This window comes from Mytilus edulis, chromosome 1 (genome assembly GCF_963676685.1).
Source record: "Mytilus edulis chromosome 1, xbMytEdul2.2, whole genome shotgun sequence".
Classification (NCBI taxonomy): Eukaryota; Metazoa; Mollusca; class Bivalvia; order Mytilida; family Mytilidae; genus Mytilus; species Mytilus edulis.
The window spans coordinates 4,753,397-4,780,805 of NC_092344.1; the positions used below are offsets into that span (position 1 = coordinate 4,753,397).

The window sequence follows — 27,409 nt, forward strand, 5'->3', positions numbered from 1 at the left end:
GACCACAATATCTGTACTTAACAAGTTCAGCCCATATCTAATGTAATACAAAAAAAAGATGTACGTTTTTATAGAAATCCTTCTCTCCTAAACTATGAATAAACATTTACTTTTTCACATTATTTATTTACTATCTTCATCTTCACCATTACACATGTACAAACAATGTATTATGATGGACAATAACATCTTAGAATTCTTAAATCCAATATGTGAATCAAATTCTGCTCATACGTCTTCATAGTACAAAAACAAAATGATGCAAATATGTCAACTTCTGAATTATTCAAACTGTACATCCTTGAATCAAATTTCCCAATTTTTTCGTTAGTCTTTTCTAGTCACCGTCGACTATTCAATTAAAACATTCGCCAGATAATTTCATATAACCTCAAACTCTGGAGAGCTTGGCGGGTTATTAAACACAGACGGTGAATTAACAGTACTACTCTCTGATGATTTGTGTCCTTCTTTAAACCTATCCAATGACAAAACACTTTCTTGTTCCGAGTCTTTGAACCGATCAACAGAAGTGTCTCGTTCAGACTTCTCATGTCTATGTTTATGTTTGTGTTTTTTGTTTTTCTTCTTCTTTTTCTTGACTTTATGTAATTTACTATGGTCCACGGAGTCCACCATTGATACTGATGAAAACAATCCAGAAAATGATGTTGGTTGGGATGTTACAGCTGATGCTATAAAAGAAATGAACAATTGATACAGATTTACTACAGATCTCATGTGTCAATATATTGTGGTTTTATACATCTTTGTTATTTATATTAACCCAAAAAGTCTAGTAAAGATTGTGTGTAAGTGTGCCACATGTAGAGCAGGACCTGCCCTTCCAGAGCACCCAAGATCACCCCCAGTTTTTGGTTGGGTTACTTGCTCAGTGTTTGGTTTTGTATGTTGTGTTTTGTGTAATGTTATTTGTCGGTCTTTTTCTTTTTTAGCCATGGCATTGTCAGTTTAATTTCAACTTTTTTAGTTTGAATGTCTCTCTCTTTTGTATATGCTTTACAACCTAATCATACCATACATATTTATTCATGGACTGGTAAACATTCTCATGCTCTGTTTTGAAGGCCATACTTTGACCTATAATTTTTTTCACATTGTGACTTGGATGAAGAGATGTCTTATTGGCACTCATACCACATCTTCTTATTTCTACACATAAATGGTGAGAAAATTCTTTCCTAAGATTTCCGTATAAAAACAACAAAAAAGTTATTTTCTATTAAGGAAAAAAGATATACACATGTATATTTAAAAAATGAAATATAATTTAGAATGAATGATTTTAAATTGAAGAGTTGTTTTCATTATGTAACAAATGGCTTGATTTATGAATATTTCTGTTGGCCATTCTTTTTTTGGAAACAATTCTTTCAATCTGACTTAGACAATTATGCTGCTATTGATGGGCACATAAAATGACACTATTGTGATACCGACCTGGAGCCGAACTTGATTGTGATGGTGACATAGAGTCATCACTTAATCTGTCTGTATCTTTCGTAAATGATGAGGCTACAGTTATATCTTCTTCTGGTTTGACCTACAAACACAAATATCAACACTTATCAGTCATTTATATCACACATTAACATTCTGTACTAAAAGTAAAATGCATTACACACAACAACAAAATTCTTGTTAATGTGATATTAGTTTGCTTTGTACTAGACAGGCTGTTACAAGTTAGCAATAAACACATAGACATGTCATCCTACCAGGACACAAGTTAGCAATAAACACATGGACATGTCATCCTACAAAGACACAAGTTAGCAATAAACACATAGACATGTCATCCTACCAGGACACAAGTTAGCAATAAACACATGGACATGTCATCCTACGAAGACACAAGTTAGCAATAAACACATAGACATGTCATCCTATCAGGACACAAGTTAGCAATAAACACATAGACATGTCATCCTACCAGGACACAAGTTAGCAATAAACATATAGACACGTCATCCTACCAGGACACAAGTTAGCAATAAACACATAGACACGTCATCCTACCAGGACACAAGTTAGCAATAAACACATAGACACGTCATCCTACCAGGACACAAGTTAGCAATAAACACAAAGACACGTCATCCTACCAGGACACAAGTTTGCAATAAACACATAGACACGTCATCCAACCAGGACACAAGTTAGCAATAAACACAGAGACATGTCATCCTACCAGGACACAAGTTAGCAATAAACACATAGACATGTCATCCTACCAGGACACAAGTTAGCAATAAACACATTAACATGACATCCTACCAGGACACAAGTTAGCAATAAACACATAGACATGTCATCCTACCAGGACACAAGTAAGCAATAAACAGGAGACATGTCATCCTACCAGGACACAAGTTAGCAATAAACACATAGACATGTCATCCTACCAGGACACAAGTTAGCAATAAACACATAGACATGTCATCCTACCAGGACACAAGTTAGCAATAAACAGGAGACATGTCATCCTACCAGGACACAAGTTAGCAATAAACACATAGACATGACATCCTACCAGGACACAAGTTAGCAATAAACACATAGACATGACATCCTACCAGGACACAAGTTAGCAATAAACACATAGACATGTCATCCTACCAGGACACAAGTTAGCAATAAACACATAGACATGTCATCCTACCAGGACACAAGTTAGCAATAAACACATAGACATGTCATCCTACCAGGACACAAGTTAGCAATAAACAGGAGACATGTCATCCTACCAGGACACAAGTTAGCAATAAACACATAGGCATGTCATCCTACCAGGACACAAGTTAGCAATAAACACATAGACACGTCATCCTACCAGGACACAAGTTAGCAATAAACACATATACATGTCATCCTACCAGGACACAAGTTAGCAATAAACACATAGACATGTCATCCTACCAGGACACAAGTTAGCAATACACACATAGACATGTCATCCTACCAGGACACAAGTTTCATAAAACATAGGACAGTAAATGTATCAAATAACAATACTAGTAAAGAGAACTTCTACAGCTGATTAATTACTCATTTCACACAAACAGCTGATTGATATCATCTAACAAATATCTCAAAATCCAGCAATTGAATGGTCCAGATACACCTTTTAAAACTACAGGTAAACTAAAAAGGTGTGAACATTTTATTTTCTGAAGAAAAGTCTCTAGTATGGTTGGATTCTGGTGTGTGGTCTAAGAATAGATGCCTTGTACAACCATAACAATTTTTTTTTCACAATATATGATTGATGAATTCAGCTTTATATGTTGATTTTTTGAAGTATCTAGCTGAAACTGCTTGCTTCATTCGACAAATATTGACCTGAACCAATGTAATTTTCAACAATTAACAGTTCATAAAAAAGCTGTTGTTAAAATTTAAACAAAATTGATTAATCACAATTAAATTGAATACCATATGTATGTCTTTGTGAGGTCAAGGGATGACAATTGTGATTTTTCTGCTGCAAAACTGATACAAAATTCAGTGGTTTGGCACCATTCATCTTTTGTAGGGGTCCGGGATTTTATTCTCAGGACACATATTTTGATCAACTTGAATAATAAACAAATTATTTGCCCTTATCCCCCCACACAAAAGATGAATGGTTGGTGCCTTATGCATGCAAATAAAAACTACACCAAACACGAATACTTTTAACTAAAGCTATCATCAAGCTTATATACTATCAAGCTCACCATTACTAAAACAATTATTTATGTTTATGGTTAATTACGTTACTTTCTTTTAAAAATCACCATTTAGATTTATAATCAAAATTTCATGGAAAATGTATATTTAATCAATTTATCACTATTACTATCATAAGTATAAAGGCATGAAATGTTAAATTCTGTTATAAGCATTGAAAACATAGCCATTTAGATTTTTAAACAAAAGTGTGTCCATAGTACATGGATGCCCCAATCGCACTATCGTTTTCTGTGTTCAGTTGACCATGAAATATAGGTCAGAACTCTAATTTGGCATTAAAGTTAGAAAGATCATATCATAGGGAACAAGTATACTAAGTTTCAAGATGATTGGATTTAAACTTTATTAAAAACCACCTCGACCAAAAACTTTAACCTGAAGTGGGACAGACGGACTATCAAACGGACAAACGAACAAACAAAGGAACGAACGAACGAACAGACGAACGGATGCACAGACCAGAAAACATAATGCCCATAAATGGGGCATAAAAATACATGCTAGGCAAACAAATTACTTAATGAGTCCTTTAAATCTTATTCTATAACAAAAAAGTGTGCTGCAAAAATGTCTCTTTTAGACAGAAGAGTTGGAATTTCAATTCCTGCTGGTAATACCAGCTAAATAACCAGAGTTTTTACCATCATCAAATATTTTTTTTTATTACAAACATTAAACATGTAACTTACATGACAAGAAAAAGACAAGGAATAAGAGCTAGCTTTACAAGCAACAGCAGACTACATTAAAAATGTTAAGGAAAAAAAGGTAAAATTGTACCCCGACAAACTTCGAAAGCTCTGTAGCAAAAGACAGATTTGATGAAGAAGGAGTGACAGGTGTTTTAGGTGTTTTCTTATCTGTTGCCATGGTATCACTTGTTTGCTCCGTACTGGTTCCCTGTGAGTAATTTAAAACACAGCATGCAAATATGCATTTTACTAAAGGAGAGAACAGATTTAGTACTTAATTAATAAACTCATACATGTGTAGATAATTTACATCATGATCATTGGATTCATTTAATTTTGTTGATACCAATTTTTCATGGATTAAAGAAAAACTGCAGATTCGTGTATATTTAATTTCTTGGTTTTGCCAAAATCTACATACAAACCTATTGCAAAGTTGTACTCTGTTGAACATTTTAATTCGTGGTTAACCTACACATAGGAAATCCATGAAAATTGGTATCCTAGGAATAATAAGGAATCCACAGTATTCAAAAGAAAAGATATATTACATGATTATTATCTTTATGTTAATTGATATCATATGATAATACCGGTATTTATGTCAGAGCATTCAAATTCATAATTAGTTGATGATTATAATTTGATATAGTGATTAAAATTTAAATGATTCTGGGAAAATTTCAACTTTCTGTTGAGTAATTTACAAGAGGAAAATCAAAACCGGAAATGCTGACAAAACTATGATGTCCACAGTGACAGATGTCAATTATAGACAAAAGTAATGAAAAAAAATTAACATAAAATTTGATCGGGAGAACTTTTAAAAACAAGTTTATAAATAACATAAAACAATAAATGGGTAAATAAATATTATATTTAAGTAGGCGCACGATTAAAGTATAACTGAATGTTTTGAAGTAAAGATGAGAAAATCACATCATCAGACACTGTTAATTCTGTGATTTTGATATTCTGTAATTTTTATTTGTGATAATTAGTATTCCAACAACAATTATATCGATAAAAATACACTGATGAGATACAATTTGAACCCTACTTTGTACTAGATTAACATGCTTAGCTAGCCTAGCTAACAAGGGAATTGTATAAGGAAGAGTTTTCCTTCCATTAAGACATTTAATGCCAGTAATCAGCACTTGCTCTTAAAACCTGTATACCCTATGCTGTGTTGAGAAAAAAACAATAACTACATTCAAACTGCAACTGTGCTATTTTTGCAGTCAAAATGAATTGAAAGTATAAACATTTGTGAAAAATAGTCACTAACCGTAAACGAACTTGTTTGAAACATTGATAATGTGTTTCCTAGAGTTTTATTTATGGAGTCGTGATATAATGAAAATTCTCACAATTTTTGTCATCCACTTTGAATTCAAAATTCTTGGTTTCTGCCAAAATATTTTATTCGTAACAGTTATAAGAGTTACAGTATAATGATTACAACCATTGTATGGACCATGTACCTTTTATTCATCGGAACCAGCGAAATCAAAATACTTCTTAATCTCAATATGATGTTATAAATAATATATGGAGAATTTGAACAGTGAAATTTTTTAAATAATTTTCATCAGAGACATATATACACATATATACACTCTCTTCAGTAGTCTTGCATTCTATGTGTTTATAGGCCTTCAGGAATCTAACTATTTGCCTCCCAATTGTTGAGACAGGCACAAGACCAACTAGCAGTCAAGACACACATAAACAACCTTTTTAACAGTGAAAGGAAATTAAATTAAAGATAATTGTAAAATTGTTAAAATTCTGAAATATCAGCTAAAACAATAACAATATTTTAACAAATAAACAGAACTAACAGAAAGAAACCCCAACATTTCACTTACTATTGGAACTTTCATGAATTGACAATTTTTATATGCTATCTGTAATGGAGTTGATTATATATGTTGTGGAAAAAAGATAAAAACATAAAGCATAATCAGATTATATAAAAATAGACAAAATATTTCTTTCAATGAAAGGTCATCAACATAAACTGAAAATTTACATATATTATTAACAAAAAATCTCCATATCATATGAAATATGCATAATGATCTTGAAAAACTCTAAAAATCAAAGAAACTTTTGTAATTATTCATTGAACTGGTAACATATTTTGTATGGTGTTCCAACCAACAAATCACCATTTGACCTTACCTTCAGTTTGAACTTAAATTCTGAGTTACTGTCTTCATTGTGCGTTAATGATGTCACCATACTATGATCTGACATCATTAAATCAAATGCCATGTCACTTTTACGTTTGAGACTGACGTCATCTTTCAGTGGTGACACATCCATAACGTTGATTTCTTTGTCATCAGATTCAGCGGCATTCATACTGGAGTTCAAATTTATGTCATCATCGTCATCACTTTCAAACATGTCCTAAAATAAACATATTGTCAAATGCTTGTATCTTTTAAGAATCAGCAGATTATTGATTTTCTATCAAAATCATAACCCATGATGAGTTCTAGGCAAAAAAAAGGTTTAATTGATTATAGAAAAAGTCTGAGTAGCCCCCCCCCCCCCCCCCCCCCCCCCCCATAAAAACCAAGATGGACAACACCAAATCATAACTATACTTTTGCATTAGTTTTTTGCTAATTACAAATTACAATTTATACCCTGCTTTATACTATAATGGCAGTAGAAACCCTGTTATCGTTAAAGAAATACAAATTTTAAAGCAACTGTTATCTAAGAAAATTCAAAATTATATATTCAATTATGACAGTTGTCTTAACATTTAAACTGTATTATTTTAAACCATATTTGACAAACATGTAAACAAACCTCCAGTTCTTCAGGTACAATGGCAGGATTCATTCTTGTCTTCTTGTCTTTAAGGTTTAATACAACAAGGTTCTGTAATCAAACATAATAGTAATCTTAAAAAAAAAAACCCGATACATATTGTATGCAGTAATACAGGATACATAAACAGTGGTTTAGTTATAGTGACAACATACTAGTTCCTTCAAGGCTTATCAACAAACTCTGGCCTGAATACATTTTAATTATGCATGTATGATATCTTCTTGAACAAGTATGGAAGTGTTATTTTGAAGATGAACATAACACACACCATTTTTTATCCATATTATGTCAGAATAAACTAGTTACTGCAGTATCTCCGTGTTTTCATTTCTCGTACATGTAACATAATTCAGATATTTCCAGATGGCAAACTATCTAGTGTGTAAAAACTATTTCATCAAATTCTACTGAAACAAAATTGAGACTGAAAATAGTTAAAATTTATTCAGGAATGTTTGGTTAACTTTTTTCATTAAAACATAAAAATTCTTACATCAGGAATGACAAGACAAGTTGGCCTAGTTCTACCATACAATGTGAAATACAGGTCAGCAACATCACATCTAAGTCTACTGTCATGTGACAAAGTGGAACTGAAAAAAGGTCATTAAACAGAAACGTAAGTCATACTATTGAAAGCATTGACAATTTTATACCTTATTTCTCAAGACCTTTTATCGTTTAATGACATGACTGAAAAGGCCAACGAAATAACAGCATTTCTATTCATGAAAATAATATAAGTTCACCTCTCATAACATTTATGAATTTTTTAAATTAAATTTTATCCCTTTAAAAAATCAATTTCATACAATGCAATTCAACTATACCAGTGGTTATTTTCTGCACCATGTTTGCAATATAATTTCACATGTTTTCAAGCTTAAAGCTCTTTATTCACTGTGCTTTGTGCAAATTGGTAAAAGAAGTCACAAGTATGATATTTTCTTATTATTTTTTCATCCTGAAATGTCCATTTTATTTCCTGTTTGTCTGTGTGCAAATACCTCCCTATACAACCCTCAACTGTGTATCTTTAACTGATATGTATTTAGTAAACAGAATTCATAAACCATCAACTATCATTTCAGGCTTCAGTTATGGTTCCTTAATATTTTCCATTTCTGACTGGTTTAATTGGTTTAATTACTGTGGAATCATTATTATTCGTTGGATACCAATTTTTGTGGGTTTCGTGGGTACAGGTGAACCCCGAAATCAAATGTTCTACTAAATACATATTTTTATTAGGCTTTATATATAGAGATTGTCAAAACCATGAAAACAAATATCCACGAATATTCAAGTTTTAATCAATTCATGAAAATTGATACCCACGAAAATAAATGAATCCCCAGTATCTAAAACCACTTACTTCATCATTTTCCATAGCCTTTCCACCAAGTCCTCTGTATGAAGTGGATTATGTTCCTGTCTTTTGAATGGTGGATTGTCTATCAACTGTCTCATAGCTATATGGCTTATAAATCAAACAGGCAATTATAATACCAGAAGATGTGAATTTTAATTATACTGATTTCTGCAAAAACTAAAAGTTTACATAAAATGTTTCAAAAATTCTTTTTTAAACCTGAAAAATGTTTCAAAAATTCCTTTTAACATGAATAGCAGAACAATGCTAAAGTGTGTAGTGATTTTATGGTGTTGAAATATTATTTGTTACGAATCATTTTCGTTGTAATATGAAATATCCTGACAAGTATTCAACTTTAGCAAAGTTAAGTGAAATAAAAGTTTTATAAACAGTTTTTTAATAGTTTGTATTTATTCATCTCAAAGATTCAAAATTTTGTTTCTGAGGATTCCTCTTGAAGGTTTATCCAGATTGACTTCTAATGAAGCAAATAATGTAAGGTGAGTTTTTATTTTATTGAGCTCTCACAATCCTGTTTAACATTGCCATATTTTTTAAATGTTGTTGGTTACTATCTGTCATATTTGTTTTCAAATATAATATTTAGCATTTTGTCATTCTAGGGCCTACAGTATACTACAGTATACAGTATAGATTTTGCTCATGGTTGAAGGCCATACAATGCACATTAGTTGTTTACATCCTTGCCCTTTGGGTCTTTGGTGGAAATCATACCACATCTCCTTATTTTCATAATAGAAATAAAGGTTTCAATGTAGACCTACCAAACATGTTTGTCTCTGTCTGATTCAATGAGATCCAGTAACCAGTATAAATCACCAGGCATCAGATCAGCTGTAAATAAGTCATTGTATTAGTTAAATTTACAATACAACAGGTAGCTATATATTTTATTCTCAGCTAGAAATAATACAGTAAATATTAACCAATCTCATGCAAAATTAACTTTTAATTTTAACTAAAATTTCTAAAATAAATAGGTAACTTATGAACAATTTTTTCAACTCATCTAAATATCCATCGTTTTAACTTTGTAACTGTGGATCCATTCATCACCATGGATACCAATTTTCACAAATTAGGGAAAATGGTAATTTTGTGAAAATCTGATTTCATGGTTTTGCCAAAGTCTGCATACAATCCTTTATATTTTTGTTGTTCGTTTAACATTAATATTTGTAGGTTACCAATAACCATGAATAAACATGAATTACAGAAACTTAAAATATATTAAATCTGCTGTTTAAAGCAAGTTTGCTTACTTTTTATGACATCTACTAAACATTCTAAAGCTGTGATTCTGACATCTCTAAACACACCATACTGAGCATAGTTAATAAAGAAAGTAGAATCTGTTGTTAGATGACCATTCTTCTGAAGAATTCTGATAGCCTTTAAACAACTGAAATATAAGATGTCAAACTAACTTACTGAGAAATAACTTAAAAGCTGGCATCAAAACTGACATAAGGGAGATAACTTATGATTACCTCAAGAATGCTTTTAAACTTGTCAGAGCAAATGATTTCAAAACATGATATTTTTTAGGAAAAGATATAAAATGACTTGTAACAGATTAAACCCCATGGACAACACTTGCAGTGAAAATTGTTGAATAGTTAAATTATTAATACTAAGAGTGACCTGAAAAAATGTTTGCAACGATTATTTGAACAACTATCAAAGATAAAAACAATATTTCTATTACATAATGTTATTTACCTAACAGTGACTACATGCCTATAGCAAGGTAATAATTTCTCTAGGTTTAAACATCGTGTGATTTCCTCCAGAATTCTCTTTGCTTCTGTTGTCAGACTGTCTGTACTCAATCCTTGGCTAAAATTATACAATTTGATTTCACATAATTTTTTTAACATCCGGTAATTTTTTAATTTAAAATAAAATTACCCTAAATACCTGTCACAGATAAAAATTAATAACAAGTGATAATAGACATTTTTCTCTGACTACTTAAAAATTATATTCCATAAAATGCATCAAATGGCTTATCTAATCTTAAACTTATCCACATATTCAATGTTTATTCTGACAGTGAATAATACTATTACTAAGTACATTGAACTAAGTTGAAAATTGCTGTATTTTATCCTTCTTAATTTAATTACTTTCCTTCAAAAGTAGAATGAAAATCACAGCCTTTTCTTAAAGAAAAATTATTATTCTCACAGATAATTCTAGTTGACCAAAATGTTTAATAGATTATCTGAAAGGTTATTTATAAGGCCTTTTTAGTATATGAATTTACCACTATCAAATCCCAGGATAATTCTTCACTTACCCACTTCCTACAATAGTTATAGCTGGTGTTATTGTTGCTGCAGCTGCATCTATCAAGGAGGCTCGGTAGTAACAATCAGAATACTGAAATAATAAATAAGTCTTTCAAAGCTCTCTCTGCATTTAAAACTAAGATAATATATTGCTCCTTTTCAATCACTCTCTAAAGATTGGCTGTAGAAATACATGGAAATGGGCAAATAAGGGTACTCCTAAGTCCCTATCAAATTTGTTTAGTCCACATTATGGGTAAAGATGGAACTCGAGAAATTGCGTTTATCTGTATTAATCATATGTCTTGTCTGCATTTTTCATTAAATATTACAATGATCACCAACAATATCTTCCTTTTAAACAATGTATTGTTTAAGTTCAATGTATTCTGTCTTTAGGCTAACCATATTTTACCTTATTTCTACTGTTATCATTGTACTTGAACAATCCCATAATGAATTCAAACACCTCAGGTGGGCATATAGCATGTAGATTTCTTAAATGGGCCATGGCACGTGGAATTGTCTGAAATAATAATAAAATCATCAAAATACATAGTGTACACATAATTTAGCAATAACCATTATTCATTTTTATCTGATAATTAATATTTTGATTGTCATTGTCATCATTTTAACTACATTTAGTTTTTTTCTGCAATATACAGCAGATATAGATCATGTATGTTCATTTGGCATGATACATGATATGATTATATCTTATTCTTTGTCTTTTGATTGAGTTAAGCCATTTCAATTGATATTTTATAGTGTCTTTCTATGTTGTGATGTTACACTATTGTTTCAGATCAGGGTGAAGGTTTGTACCTATAAAACGTTTAAACCTGCTGCATTGTTTGCACCTGTCCTAAGTCAGGAATCTGATGTTCAGTAGTTGTTGTTTCTCTATGTTGTTTATAAGTGTTTCTTGTTTCTCGTTTTTTATATAGATTAGACTGTTGGTTTTCCTGTTTGAATGGTTTTACACTGGTAGCTTTTTGGGCTCTTTATACCTTGTTGTGCGGTGTGAGCCAAGGCTCTGTGTTGAAGGCTGTACTTTGACCTATAATGGTTTACTTTTATAAATTGTGACTTGGATGGAGAGTTGACTCATTGGCACTCATACCACATCTTCTTATATCTACATATTGATTCAATCTTAAAGCCTCTTTTGTTTATTTGTGTCATTGGGTTGCAGTCTCATTTACAAATATCTAACATCTCCTTTTATTCATAAAAATACCTTTAATAGAAAATAATGCTGAAAATTTGAGAAGTTATTTTGTCTTATAATGGCTGGACAAGAGTGGGATCCAAAGATCTTTCTAAAAATTGTCATCATTGCTGGGGGTCCTGCCCATGAAGTTACCATGGAGTTGGCTACCTAAAATAATAACCCAATGTATTAAAATGGTTATAATGTATGCAATGCTTTCATGGATATAAATGTCATGCTTCCCAAAAAATTAGTTGAAAAATGAAAAACAGCAGATTATTTATTTTGTGAGTATCTTTGTCAAAATAATTGATAAACCAATGCCAAGTACTGAGCAAAAATTCACAATTTAAATAAAGCAATGTATATCCTCCTAAACAAAACATAGCTATATCCTTTATCATTGATTTCTTTGTCTGAGACTAAATATTATTCCAACAGCTTGCACTATGAATTTTAAATCACATCATCTATCTTTTCATCTAATACTGAAATTTCTTTTCTGTTCAGCAAAAACATGTTTCTAGTATATAACTTTAACAAAGCTTTCACTTTTATAACACCATACCTTTGCCAAACATTGAGCAGAATCTATTCTAACTTTGTAGAAACAATGTTCATTTTCTAATACATCAGTCAGGGCTTTTCTTGTTGCTGGTGAAGGATAATGTTCCAATGCAGCAATAGCCTACAATAACATACAACATTATATCTAAACACTAATACATAATAGATCACATGACATAAAACAACAAAACAAAAATAAATTAATATGGGAATACTCTCAACAAATAAAATAAATATCCTATTTCAAATATTCTAGAAATTACATATATCTAATGACATCCAGCACAATTATTATATATCATATACTTGTCTCTGCTTAATATCCCATTACAGGGTTCTTGTGGATCAGTGATGTAAGTAGTTCATCTGCATTTTCACAAAACTGTCAATACTGAGATTGTGAGTTTAAATCCTTCACATGGCAGCTGTGTTCATCTCCATAAAAATTGATTATGATTGACAGTTTCCTTTCAAAGATCTTGTTCATTCTGAGCACAATGAGCTCCTCCATCAATAAAAACTGACCGCCATGATAGATCCATAGCACTGAAAGTGGCGTAAAACCCCAACAATCACAAGTTTGTGTGCCTGTCTTTAGTGAAGAGTTCTGATGGTTTTTGTTGCCTTTTCATAAGAAATTTTTGTTGGTGTGAGATATTTGTTTGTGTTGTGTTGAAAATGTATTGACCCTGGGTAACTCAAAACTAATCTTTTAGTATGGGCACTTTGTTAAAAGCTGTATAGTAAACATAAAATCCCTATTTGATTTAATGCTGTGTTTGGGTCACATTGGTATATAGCCACATTTCATTTTATTCTAATGCGCAACTTTACAAAACCAAGAGGAGTTAAATCTTCCCAGCATGACTATATGAGTTATACCTCTTTCTGTGAGACAACATCTCTCTCATATCTAAGTTGGTATTGCCACATGTAATCTGGTTGTTCAAATGTCACCTGTCTCAATAGTTCTAACTTAGGATCTATCTGTAGCCATAACACAGGAGAATCAGCACTAAATGAGAAATTAATTAACTTAGGATCAATCTAGCCATAACACTAGCAAATTAGCACTAAAATAAGAAATAATCTAACTTAGGATCTACATGTATCTGTAGCCATAACATGCAAGAATCGGCACTAAAATGAGAAGTTATCAAGAATTTAAAAAATAATTAATTACCAAATAGACTCACTTGGACCATAATAAATACAATATTTATAGAGCACACTATATAATAACAACAATATTACTCTAAACGCTTCACATATAAAAAAAAATAAAATACAAAAATTACATAAAACATAAATTACAAAGCACCAGCTTAAAAGAATCATACCAGCATATAAAAATTACCGGTATTAAAATACTAAAAACAGAAATAAAAGAAACAAAAAATGAAAAATGCATAACATAACATACAAAACATTCTAAACCATGCTGTAATATTTCATGAGAAATAATTCCAGCAATTTTAAAACATAACTTTTGATTCTTTAAGAGTTCATATTTTCACAATTTATACATGTATTACAGTATCTAAAATGTTGCTTGAATGGTCTGAATTTATAATATGAACATTTTCAGCATACAAGTACAGAATCAAAAATATCAGATAAAACTAAAAAAGTACCTACTCCATAGCACTGAGGTCCATATCAACTTCCTCTCCAGTCACCAGGGGTATCTTTTTCTTCTTATTTCTACAAATAAATCACTTTTATAGTAAAGTAGGATCTATTATAGATCTCTTGCAATAACATTTTATTTTAAACCAAAAATATCTTAACTAAAAACATATTTAATTTTCTACCAATGACAGTACTGTGGATTCATTTATTTTCCTGGGTACCAATTTTCATGGATTCAGGAAAACTTACATATTTGTGGATATTTAATTTTGTGGTTTTGCCAAATTCTTCATACAAGCCTTTGTAAAAATTATCATTCGTTAAACATTAAATTTCGTGGTTCGCCTGTAACAACGAAATCCACAAAAATTGGTTACCCACAAATAATAATGAATCCACAGTATCAGATTGATTTGTTTCAAGTTTTTAAACGATCAAATACAAACAAATAAAACACATATCTTACCTCCTACTTTTAGAATGACAGGTTATATCAAACTTAGTCTTATTTTCTTCTATCTTAAAGGTATGATTAAATGATCCATCTAATTCTTGTATTGTGACTGTTAAAGGACCCTGTAAAACATAAAAAAAAACATCGTGTGAGACCCTAGTAGTAGTTAATGGTAATTTTATTGTTATTGGAATTAACTTTTAACTAGAAAATCAAAAAAAGTAAGTGATGACTTCACTTAGCTGATATTAACCTCATGAAGCCTCCAAAAACTTCCCACATATAAATAAGAGCAGAAGTAGGGCTGTTTGGTGGTCACACATTATCAAAAAAAGTTATACATATTGTAAATACTTTCACTTACCACATATTTGAGAGCTCCTTTAGCACTAAGATCCTGTTTGATTTCTAACTCAACAACATTTCTCTTTCTGTTAAACACAAAACTACCAAAGAAACGAGCACATCCACTCTGTGATCTGGTTGTAGGTCAAGGTCAAACTAGACATTTTCTGTATACTTTCATGGTTATTTTTTTCATTGATAGTCTGTTTAATGTACCTTTGGAGTGCTTGTTTTTTGCCATTTAATAATATGTGTATGCATTTATATTTTAAAGAAAAGTCAAGTTACACCTATACATGTTAAATTTCATATCGCAATAATTGCTTAAATGAGTTGATTGCAAAAATATGTAGGTTTACATTTACCTTTCTTTGAAAGTTGTATTATTTGACCATATTTCATTGATGCTGTGAGAATTAATCAAATTTCTTTTATTCTAAAAGAATCTTGTGGGTGTACCTTGGTATCTGAACTATGTGCTGTTCATCTGTGTTTGTTTTTAATTGTAAGTCTATTTTTTGGAGGAGTCGGTGTTGGTGGTTGGTTGGTAATTGATGTCCATTTTATGTAAAATATCAGAGATTCTTTACAGGATGTTGCAAAATATTTATAAACTGATGTGTTTTAAAGGATACACCCATAAGTCCAAGAATGGCTGAATGTCTTTACCAGTAACTGTGGAGATGATCTTTGTGAACTAGAATAAGAATCAATGTATCTAAGAACTCTAATTTTGAAACTATTCACTTACTTAATTTTACTGACACATCTCTCTTTTTTTTTCCTAATCTGTGGAGGTCATTCAACAATAATCTGTAGAGGCAATTGAACAATTATCTGTGGAAGTCATTTAATAAAATATAGAAGTTACAATACTTACAGAACTGGTAGACAGTAGTGTATTACCCCATGTATTGGCTAAGAATTTTTGTTGTGCTGAGGAAACAGCCAAAGCTAGCAGCTTATTTAAAACCTGAAATTAGATGTATGTATTTCAAATTTCAGCGTAATTTACTCATGTTTATATTTCGCAAAACAAAATACAGTAAAAGTTGGATAATTTGAACTTGATTAAACTGGTTTCCTGTCCATTCCTGCAAAAAATGGAGACTTAATATTATTGCTTTCAATCCTTTACAAAAAGACCCTCCATAAACCAGACCCTGTTTGTTCCTAATTTTTATCTCAATAAGAAACTACAAAAATAGTGACCCTTTCCGCAATCTTTAGATTTAAGGTATTTTTGCCTGGAGACAGTCAAAGGCATTACAGGTCTCGTGACTTTATTTAAGCAAACTTTAATTATGTGTTGTGAATTAAAAAAAAATACTGTAATATAAATATATTGGTCAATCAATTACCTGAATGAGAAGTTGTTGTCCTATTCTGATTTCAAACATTCTGAGAATAAGATGGGCTTTTTTCTGAAATATCTCAGCATATTTAGGAGAGATAGTCTGTCTATGCCATACAAAGAAGTGGTGTGTCCCATGTTTGGCTGCAGGATCCAATACAATCCCACCAACCCTATGTTCATAATCCTGCACAAGCTTCATTTCCTATAAATACACAATTTTTGGACAGCTATCAAACTATGATGAACAAAGAAATGGTTGAAAAAAGCTAAGTAATTGTCTTAGTGCTATAAATAAGGAATGTATAGGTGCATTTAAAATCACTATACAAACTTGAAATGGGGAATGTGTAAAAGAGACAACAACCCGACCATAGAACAGACAACAGCAGAAGGTCACCAACAGGTCTTCAATGCAGCGAGAAATTCCCGCACCCGGAGGCGTCCTTCAGCTGGCCCCTAAACAAATATATATACTAGTTCAGTGATAATGAACGAAATACTAAACTCCAATAATTATAATACCATTTAAAAATATATGTAATATACCTTAGAAACGAGATATCTGTATTCATTATTTCCAAACTTATTCTTGATAAACAATCCAGCCAGATATTTTGCTATGCCAACAGTTAACCACGCATCAGGCCTTAAAATAAAACACAAAAATAATACAGATACACAGAACAAATCTATGTTATTGAATATCTTGGACTCTTTAATAAAGGATTTATTTCTTCATTGACTCATAAATTGAGATAAAGTTTAACTAATAAATTCATATGGAATGTGTAATATAAACTTGTAAACATAATTTGAAAAACAACATACATTGGAATGAATTTCATTACAAACATATTTGTGTGTATGGAAAATCAATCTGTGATTTGAAAAAATGTTGTGGGTTCATATATTTTTGTAGATTGAAGAAAAAATGTATTTTTGCTGATACTTAATTTTGTGGTTTAGCCATTGTTTGCATACAATCCTATAATAAATTTATACTTCTTTGAACATTTAAATTTGATACATAATATGAATCCCCAGTAATAATTTACCAGCTGGCCATGGAGAGGAAACATCCAAAGAACTGTTCTGCTACTGCTGCAGCCATTAACGTCCTGGTCTCTATTGTCTGGTTTATAATTCTGGAGGAGTGCAGCAGGTTTGTACTACAATAAAAATATTGTAAAATAAACATCACAGACTTATGTTGATAGCAACAAGGTAAATCCCACATGTAGATAATAAAACAAAAGTATTCAAATTCTTTGCTGTTTTTGGTTCTCAATTCAAAGAATATGTCATATGGTTTAAACCTCTGTAAACCTTTAATGTGGATTAACTGTACTGTATTGTGCAGTTTCCATTGAATAATGTTCAATAAAATATACAAAGCCAGCATCATAACTATCTTCCATTTAGATATGATTACAAGTAATGATGAGTGGTAATTTCTAAGTAAAGAAAATATTCAAAAAAAATTCTTAGATATATATATTTACTATTAGATTTAATGTCTATTTCTTGAACTCTCATGAGATAAGTGAAGGTTATTGAAGTGAAGATTATTTAGTTTTCAGTCAACTAAACATATCCAGTGGCAAAGGAAATAACTCAATATTATGTTTCTTATATCTTATCAGGTTAAATCAGTGGAAAATGGCCTTTAAGTTAATTCATGTTAATGTTAAAAGGCAAAATAATCATAATAAATCTTTTTAAACCAGGTTAAATGTAGTACTTAACAAACTGATCTTACCTAAATATTGTCATTGTTGCGTATGGATCCATGTCAATGAAACTTTCATCTACAAACACTTGTTTATAACAGGAGTATGGATATCTACTGGACAGTAACTCTTCATAGAACTCAAAAGCCTTTAAGTATAAATTATTTCAAAACATAAAACAATAAGACTATGCAAATATATTATTTATTTTCTACTATTTTAAACTATAAAGGATAGAAGGAAAAATAAGTAATTCCCATAACCTTCTTTGAAAATATCTGTTCATAATTATGTCACCCTGAATTAATGTGAGGTTATATATTGCTTTTCCATCATTTTTTTATTTCATGATGAATTTTCTTACTCCCAGTGTTCTCCCCAGGATTTTTGGATAGCGCTGTGGATAAGCGTGTAATTTTCGACAATTCTCAGTAACTTTGTCACGGCGCGCGGTTTGTTTGTAATTGATTTGTTATTTGTTTTTCTTATATTATGCCATTGATTTTTTTCTCTTGTAATGATGTCCTCATCATGCTCATTGAAGTTACCCCTTTGTTTGTTAATATAATCAAATCAAATCAAATATATTTTATTGTCAATTAAAGACGCCCATTACAGGCAGAATAATCACAAGTTAAATTTGGTACAATGATTACAAAATGATTACAATTATTTGAGTACAGAAGAAGAGTCTTTTTTCTCCATTTTAAATTCATATAATCCTCTTATCTGTGCAAAAATCACAAGGAGAAGTCTTTTCCATGATGGGTCTATACCAGACTGCCTATGTGAAGATTTCTTAGCACTAACAGGTGATAATGCAGAACATGTAGGACCAACAATAAAGTCATTGTCAGCCTCTTGTGTTTGGTTTTGAAACCCACTGTAGCAGTGACCCCAGTGTACTGACAAGTAGTACTGTCAACCTTACGATGTTTGACCTGTTGACAGGAATTGACATTTTTTAACATAATGATTTCTCATTTTTCTGACCTAAACGTTTTATTCAAATGGCTTCATCCAAGCTGGACCTCAAGAAAGTATCAGCTTAGGGTTTGTTTTTCTGATCATTTTCAAATGGTAAAATTCATTACTGTAGAATCTTGAATGAACAATTATTAGTTCGAATAGGTGATAATTAATACTTCAAAAGACTTGCTCATTTTCGGGGTTCATATGGATAGTAAGCCCGGCAAATTGTAACAAACCCCTGTGTTTGATCGTTTTTAAAATCATTGTTCTTTCAAAGTTCGTAAAACTAGTTTGTGAGTGTTGTCGTGAAATGGGGTCAATTTATATCATCTCATTTCATGCATATATCATGCATAAATGCCTCTATATATTCTTTAAATAAAAACAGTAGATGTCATTGTTGAAATCTTTGTTTATTTTGATCTTTCAAAGACGCCATTTTGTAAAATTTATTAGACTGGTCCCGCAGAGTTACTTAATACAGCGGATATAATTCACTCAGAAATAGTAAACCAGTCGATCAAAGTGAAAAATAAGCGGTAATTTTGAAAAATTACGAAAAAAATATAGCGTTGGGCTTGCGTTGGGCTTGCGTTGGGCTTGCGTTGGATAGCGCTGCGGTCATTGCAATAGAACAGCAGAAAATTGTGATAGCGCTGAAAATCGCGGTGCTAAAACGGCCTGGGGAGAACACTGAAGTCTCCTTTGAGAATGTTTTCTCTGGTACTATTGGACCACCAGGGTGAAATCTGCTATTACTTGCAATTGCAATTCTAGCTTTTTCTTATAATATCTCAATCTTGTTTGAAGAGTTATTAAAACAGTAACTAGTTGAAACAATATTGCTAAGATGAACACAAAGAATCAGGAATTTTCTAGGTTATGAAGAGGTCATATATTCCTACCTCATGAATGTAGCCAGTAGTATGCTTCAGGATTTCTGTCAGATGTGGCAGACAAAAGTGTGTGACTTCATGCATGTTTGGATCTACCAAAATCTCAAATGGTCTGTAATATATGAACTCCATTTAGTCAAATGATAGGTAAACAAATGTTGAAACTAAGAGAATAAAGGAGTAATTGTAATTTATTTTCAAATCTTAATGGATTTTTGTATTTAAACTTAACTTTGTATTGACATGCTAATGTTGTTAGAAAACAGGTTTTGGAGTCCTTTAAATCTAAGATTGATGTCTGTGTATTCAAATACAATATGGTTTATTCTACACTAAGAGAAAGTGCTGAATTGTGCCTCACAGATGAACTTTAAGATTAGCAGAAACAGTAATTTAGCAAACCAGAAATTCAGTTTTCTACAAACATTTAAATATATTTTTATGCTTGTATCAAATTCCTGTTTAACTGAATTAAATTTCGATGCATACTGTGGATTTATTTATTTTCAGAGGTACAATTTTCTTGAATTAAGGAAATCTTGCATGTTCGTGGCTATTTGATTTTGTTGTTTTGCCAAAGTCTGCATACAAGCCTATTGAAAATTTGTTATTCGTTGAACTTTTAATTTTGTGGTTCACCTGTACACACAAAAGCCAGGAAAATTGGTATCCAACAAATAATACTGAATCCACAGTATTTTGCTTTTTTTGTTTTGTTCATATTTTATGATTGCTTTCATTTGAAAATAAATAAAAGAACTATAGTGTTTTAAGAGATGGATGCAAAATGTATATATTTTCATTTAAGAAATACAAATTACCCAACAGCCATTGCAATATTTGGTGCAGCAGTTGGTGTAGACAGGAAGTAATGAAATGTTTTACTCTTTCTGTCAGGCATCTGCATGACCTCTATAAGGTCACCACACGACACAGCTGTCATGTCCATTTCTGTAGTAATCTCTATCTTCCAGGTACAAAGTTCTGAGAATGTATCAATACAGGGGAACCACATCCTAAAAAAAATTGTACAAAAAATGTTTGTTTTTATAAAATCATCAATATAAATCAAGACATTTTTGTGAATTTGGAGTTATCAATTTCTAGAGAAAAATTGTGTTTTCACAATTCAATTCAGCAACAGAAATAAGCATTGTAATGATACTACAGTAACTAAAAAAATTCATTTTTTTTTTTAACCCAGTTTTATTCAGGATACATCATATGGACATGAATAAAAGTATATGTTGACCTACTGAAGTCTTTTGGTTTGTTTTTGTTTTTTATTACAGTCTCTTTGACAAATGCCGACATCCCATCTAATTCAAACTTAAGACTAAAAAGATATCAGCAACGTTCTGCATTCATCTATTAGGTGTGTGTTACTTTGGTACTTTCATCGTACAAAATAAACAATATCATTTAAAGAGGGGGGGCAAGGGGGGTCCCCATAACAGCAAAACAGTGAATTGATTTGGTGAAAAACAGATAACAAGGAATTGAAAAAGGACAATAACAGATAACAGTAAATGAAATATGAAAATAAATCTGTCCAGGACCAATCCAGTACTTAGATGACTCGTAGATCTTAGTATATAATTTGAGGTATGGACCTAGAAAATTGTAATTTGTGTAAACAAGACGTTTCGGCCGTTGAGGCAGTTCTGCCTTGGTTGATTTTTTTCTGTAACTTGTACAATAAGTTATAGTATGGATGTTGAATTTTTCTGAACAAAATTACTAGTTTCTGTTTTTGATATACGGATATTTTTAATCTATGGCATTTGAGGGATCAATTTTTAATAATTTAGGTTTTTTTATTTAACTTTTGAAAGTAGTGCAGCCACACTTTATTATCAATTTGATTTTTAGATTATTTTTATTTCTGAAAAGCAATATATATACTTTACAAGTAATAAATAAAAAAATGATGCACAATCATTTTTTTGTATTTAATGACCTCATGATAAAACTTACTTATAAAATACAAAAATACCCAGATCAGTGGAGACAGGACATGTAACTGACACACGCATGCCAGTTATGGTTATTCTAATAATAGAAATTGACTCAAGTGACAATTCTGATAGTATAATAGAAATTGGACCTAGTGAAAATTTGGATGACACCAAGTGAAACACCAATCATGCATCTTTAAGTGAAATTATAGAATTTGGGTACAGCATTGGAGAAGCTGTAGGATTTTTAAAAGGGTACTTGTCAAAAAATTAAACTAAAGACACATCTTTATTTGCATCAATGGTTTCTGAGCTTCAATTTTCGCCATGTGAAGCAATTAAAAAGCTTTTAAAAATATGGTGGTCAGGGTTCTCTTTCATGTAATCGAAAAGAGAGGGAGTAGCACTTATAATATAAATGCTAAAAGAAAAAGATGTATAATTCCCAAAGACATAATTCAAACCCATATGATACCACTTAGTAATGTAAAACAATTCAAAGGAGAAAACTAACTGCCTAATTTATCCACAAAAATAGTGAACGAGAAACTTAGTAACACAGTAACAAACTACAACCACTGAATCCAGGCTCCTGACTTGGAAATAGGCACATACAGAATGTAACTGCGTCAACTTAAGCATACTAGTTGGTGTCCAATCCTCCCCTAATCAGGGACAGTGGTGTAATAGTACAGCATAAAGATTACTATGTGGTCATTGAATAAATAAAAAATCTATAGGGTGTACCAATGCTTTTTTTTATAACAAAATCCATACTATAAGTTATTGTACAAGTAATAAGTGAATTATAATTTGTACAAAATTTTACATGTTCACAGACAACGGAATTTATTACAAAGGATAATAATAATATATACTGGAATGGTCCTGGGTCCAATTGATTTTAATATGTTTATGAGATGTATGTTACTGAAATTCTTCTGCAAATACAGGGCCACCCGATATTACCAGTAGAAAGATCCCAATAGATATGCATTGTAAGAAGATGTGGTAAGCGTGCCAATGAGACTATTATCCATTCAAATCACAATTTTCAATTATCTTCAATTTCTACGGAAGATTGGCTGTCAAAATGCTAACATTCCAATTTTCAATAACAGTTAACAGCAAATAGATTCTCACAATAACAGATAACAAAATAGATAATAGTCCTATAACAGCTAACAAAGAATAAGACAATAACAGTTAACAGTAAATATATTTTCAGAATAACAGATAACAAAGAATTAAAATGCCCCATAACATCATAACAGTTAAACCCCTTGCCCCCCCTCTTTAAAGAAATTAAAACAAAATGAAAGTATCTGATTACTACATTGTATACCTTGAAGAATTTTCATATAGACTTTTATAAGTAAACAAATGACAACTCCTCTCTGCTGGTGTACCTTCCATATTAGGAGTTACAAAGTGAATTCCTCCCTTTGGCTGTTCTAGTGAAAATTCTATGCATACTTTGAATGGTCTCAACTCTGAAATGTAAAACAGCATTCAAAATAATCATATCTTTTCTTCTGAGTTATACTGAAGATTTTTATACCATACTTTTACAAGAAATTACCATATATCCACAGCTAAATTGATTATAACTTCTGTAGAGAGTCAGTATCTTTACAAACAAAGGAGTAGGTTCAGTAAGACCCCTTTTTGGCCCCAAAATATAGCAGTTTTACAAAATTGTGAAAATGTTATCAATTAGCTGTTTATTGGAAAGTTGAATGCTTCTGCTACACAAATTTGGGCTGTTTTGTCAATACAATGCACATATATCGAGTACTAACATCATTAAGTCATGCTAAATTACTGAAATCTTAACAATTTTAGCATTTTACCTATATTTTAGACGGTTTCCGTCGTAAATGAAAGTGGCCGCATTCGTGTTCATTCATAATATTGAAATGCAAGTTGTATTTGATAATAACACATAACATATATAAAGGTTGAGGATGAACACGGATGCGGCCACTTCCATTTTTGACAAAAACCATCTGAAAAGTGACGACTTTTTGCATATTTGATAGATTTTTCATATTTAAGCTTGAATCTGAGCGTTTTTAATAACATAATCAGTTAAAATCTTTTACATTTACTTATTGAATCAACTAAAATAGACACTTAAGTGTTTTAAAAGTGTCTAAAATCTTTCGTCAGCTGAATTTGAAATTTGAGGCCAATATCGGCCCTTACCAGACCTTCTCCTTTACATTAATGTAAATTGGAACCAAAAGAAAATTTATATTAACAGTAATCAAAACATATTAGAATGTTTGCAGAATCATGTTCCAAAATGGTAGCTACATTGGTATGAGAGGGTGGTAAAGGGGGGTGCTTGCACGAAAAAAACGTGAAATAAGACATAATTTCACGTTGAACGTTAAATAATTTCTGTAATGAACGTTGCCCGAAAAATAATTACTTTTATTTGAACCTTTTGTGACTGAATCACTGTCTTCTTGTATATATTAACTCTTTGTTTTACTTGATATTCCCGATTCAGTATACACATTTATGATATAATTGGTTTACGTCTTTTAAAAAAGTATTTCTTGACGATCCCTACCAAATGTTTGAATTTTTTTGAAAAATACCGAGCACGCAAAATAAGACATTGAAAATCACGATGCACGTAAAATTAAATAAGCAGAACATGATGAACGAGGCACCCGTCTTGCACGACTGAACGTCAAATAAAAAAGTAAAAACATGTTGAACGTGAAATAAAAAACGGTGATCACGTTGCACGAAAATAACCCTTTACCACCCTCGTATGACAATAAGAACAAAGGACAAAAGTCAATTAGTTCAGCAAAACTTTCTGTCATTATTGTTTCATAAAGTTAAGAAGTTGGCCATCTTACTAATGTTTATATCTTTTTCTGTCCTGTTCAAATGATAGGTTTTTACAAATTTACAAGCAGCTAGTTGGCTTCAATGTATTAAAACAAAATTCTAACCCAACATTTCTCTATGAGAATATAACAAGGAACCTAACTGTCAGTGCCAAATTTGGTTTATTTTTGTTAGTGCTGGTCACAAGAAGTTTTTCAAGTTACCATGTAAAACTATGGACCTGTTGGAACCCTTACATGTAAGTCATCAGTATTGGTAAAAGAAACATATTGTTGTTGTATAGTGATAGTTAATTTTCATTATTGTGTATATTTTTGGTGGTGGCACTGTTCAACATACAAAAGTATGGTTATCCTATATGAAGGGTGTAAAGATCCAGAGAAGAAAAAGATCGTTCTCCAAATGTATGTATCTACTGGTTTAGCTACAACAGTTAGCAAATACAAGATTTTGACAGAGTGATCTACATAAGACTTACCTGATATCAAAGGATGTGATTCTGGTGGCATTCTTATTGTAACTTCTCCATTACCAGTGTCAGGGTCAACCGTTGTCATGGAGGTCAAATGGAAGTTTTGGAAATAATCAAGATTACGTCTGAAATAACATTCTGTGATTATTATCATGGTAAGTTTTATCTCGGGAGTCAGATATAATATGTGTACAGTACCTTTCCTTAATGCAATATTATTTTAATGACAAGAATCTATGTTACAACTTTTTTTTCCAAAGCTGATATGTGTTGACTGTATGCTGAATGAGAATTTGTGAAATAGTAAAAATTTAAAAAAAGCAGTTTGAGCTACATTACACATCCACTCCATTTTGGTGACAATGTCAAAACTTTGTGAGATATGAGATATTTAAGATTTAAAGTGCACCTTTATATACCAACCCCACTAACAGTGTAAACTTTATGATAATTTGATTCTTAGCATAAAAGAGCAAAATGTGACATTTGCTACCTGAACAGATAAATACCATTATAAGTCAGTATGGACATGTAAAAACAACAAAATAAAATATCTTTAATCTTTAAATTATAAACTGCAAACTTTGAATTTATTTGGATATTTTATATTATCAGAAATTAAAAGAAATGTAAATGCCACTTACTGTTTAGCATCTCCTTGACAGATCTCTAGTGATGGATCATTGTACAGGAATCTGGCGTCCATTGCTCATTGATGGTGACTTGATAAATTCTTATCAAATGTTAAGGAACAATATTTATATTAATATTTATACATTCACCGAAAGATGTTTTGGTTAGTTTATTTTCTCTTGTTTACATGTAGTGCAATAAAAAAAATCTAATGTTTGTTGTCTTCAATGGATTTGATATGCTGTTATTCAATCAGTTGAAAACTACTGTGTTTTGCGTTTATCATACATCTTTATTATTCAGACTTCAAAATATAGAAACTCCTTTAAAATGCAGTTATACAATGTACATGTTATAGGGATGTTTAAAATTGTCAAAAAAGTAAAACAAAGGTTGGCACCTGTTAAAACATTTTAAACAGCTTCATTTTTACGCACCTGTCCTATTTACTGGTGTTATCTGAACCTGTCCAAATATTTCAATTTGAACTTCATCTTTTTGTACTTGTGTGGTAGAGTGTTTAGCATTAATATTCATTTTCTTTTAGAATAATTAATATCAATTAGTAGTTTTTTTATATGTGTTTTAAGATTTCATCAATTCTTCTATTCTCTTATATCTTCATTAGTCAGTCAGTCATGTGTCATATTATCTTGTCTACTATTGGTCACAGTCATTGAGTTCATAGTTTTGCCACTCTTTTGATATACCTTGAGAGAAAGATTTACATACAGCAGCCATATTTAAAATAGTTATATAGTTTATTATTCTGGACACTTATTCCATATTAATCAGGTCTGTTACTAATATTTCTAAGTCTTTAATATTTGCACAGTATTCCTTTAGTTTGAATCTGAGAGGAAATGTATTTTGAATAAGTCAGAATGATTGTGCATGAATTATAGATAAAAGTATTTTCATGAACTCAGAGAAATAATATATCATAGATATGTTAATGATACAAGTATTGGTAAAGTTATTTTATTACTATAAAAGGTCTAAGGCAATGTCTACTGAACATTTTACTTATTGTTTATAAATACTATACTGATATAAGTTAGTTCATTAGACTTATGTAGGTTATATTTGTATTTTTAACAGGACCAGAATATCTTCATATTATATTGATCTGGTGATGTTTCCAAATAGGAGACAGACCTTTGTACCATATACATGGTAAGATCAGTGTTATATGTATTTTTAGTTTACTGTATTGTCTGTTTTTGTCTATTTAATTTTAGTTCAGGATATGTATTGTTGTGACTTGTGAATAGTAGTTACCTGTATGTCAATTATAATATTACATGTAAAC

General features: G+C 31.1%; 1 protein-coding gene across 1 annotated transcript; it reads right to left on the reverse strand.

Moving 5' to 3' along the window:
* Positions 1-105: 105 nt before the first annotated feature.
* Positions 106-26,197, reverse strand: LOC139522472 (transcription initiation factor TFIID subunit 2-like; the record flags this gene model as incomplete). Its single annotated transcript, XM_071315976.1, is given in 29 exon segments — positions 106-695; positions 1,462-1,564; positions 4,537-4,656; positions 6,639-6,869; positions 7,281-7,352; positions 7,798-7,897; positions 8,680-8,784; positions 9,465-9,534; positions 9,963-10,102; positions 10,423-10,539; positions 11,003-11,085; positions 11,410-11,520; positions 12,238-12,378; positions 12,779-12,898; positions 13,660-13,792; positions 14,416-14,481; positions 14,876-14,985; positions 15,228-15,342; positions 15,844-15,905; positions 16,089-16,181; positions 16,570-16,767; positions 17,112-17,211; positions 17,621-17,734; positions 18,325-18,443; positions 20,173-20,275; positions 20,985-21,179; positions 23,467-23,614; positions 25,471-25,589; positions 26,109-26,197. Coding segments are annotated over 29 exon segments (3,564 nt in total). The 3' UTR covers positions 106-381.
* Positions 26,198-27,409: the final 1,212 nt, after the last annotated feature.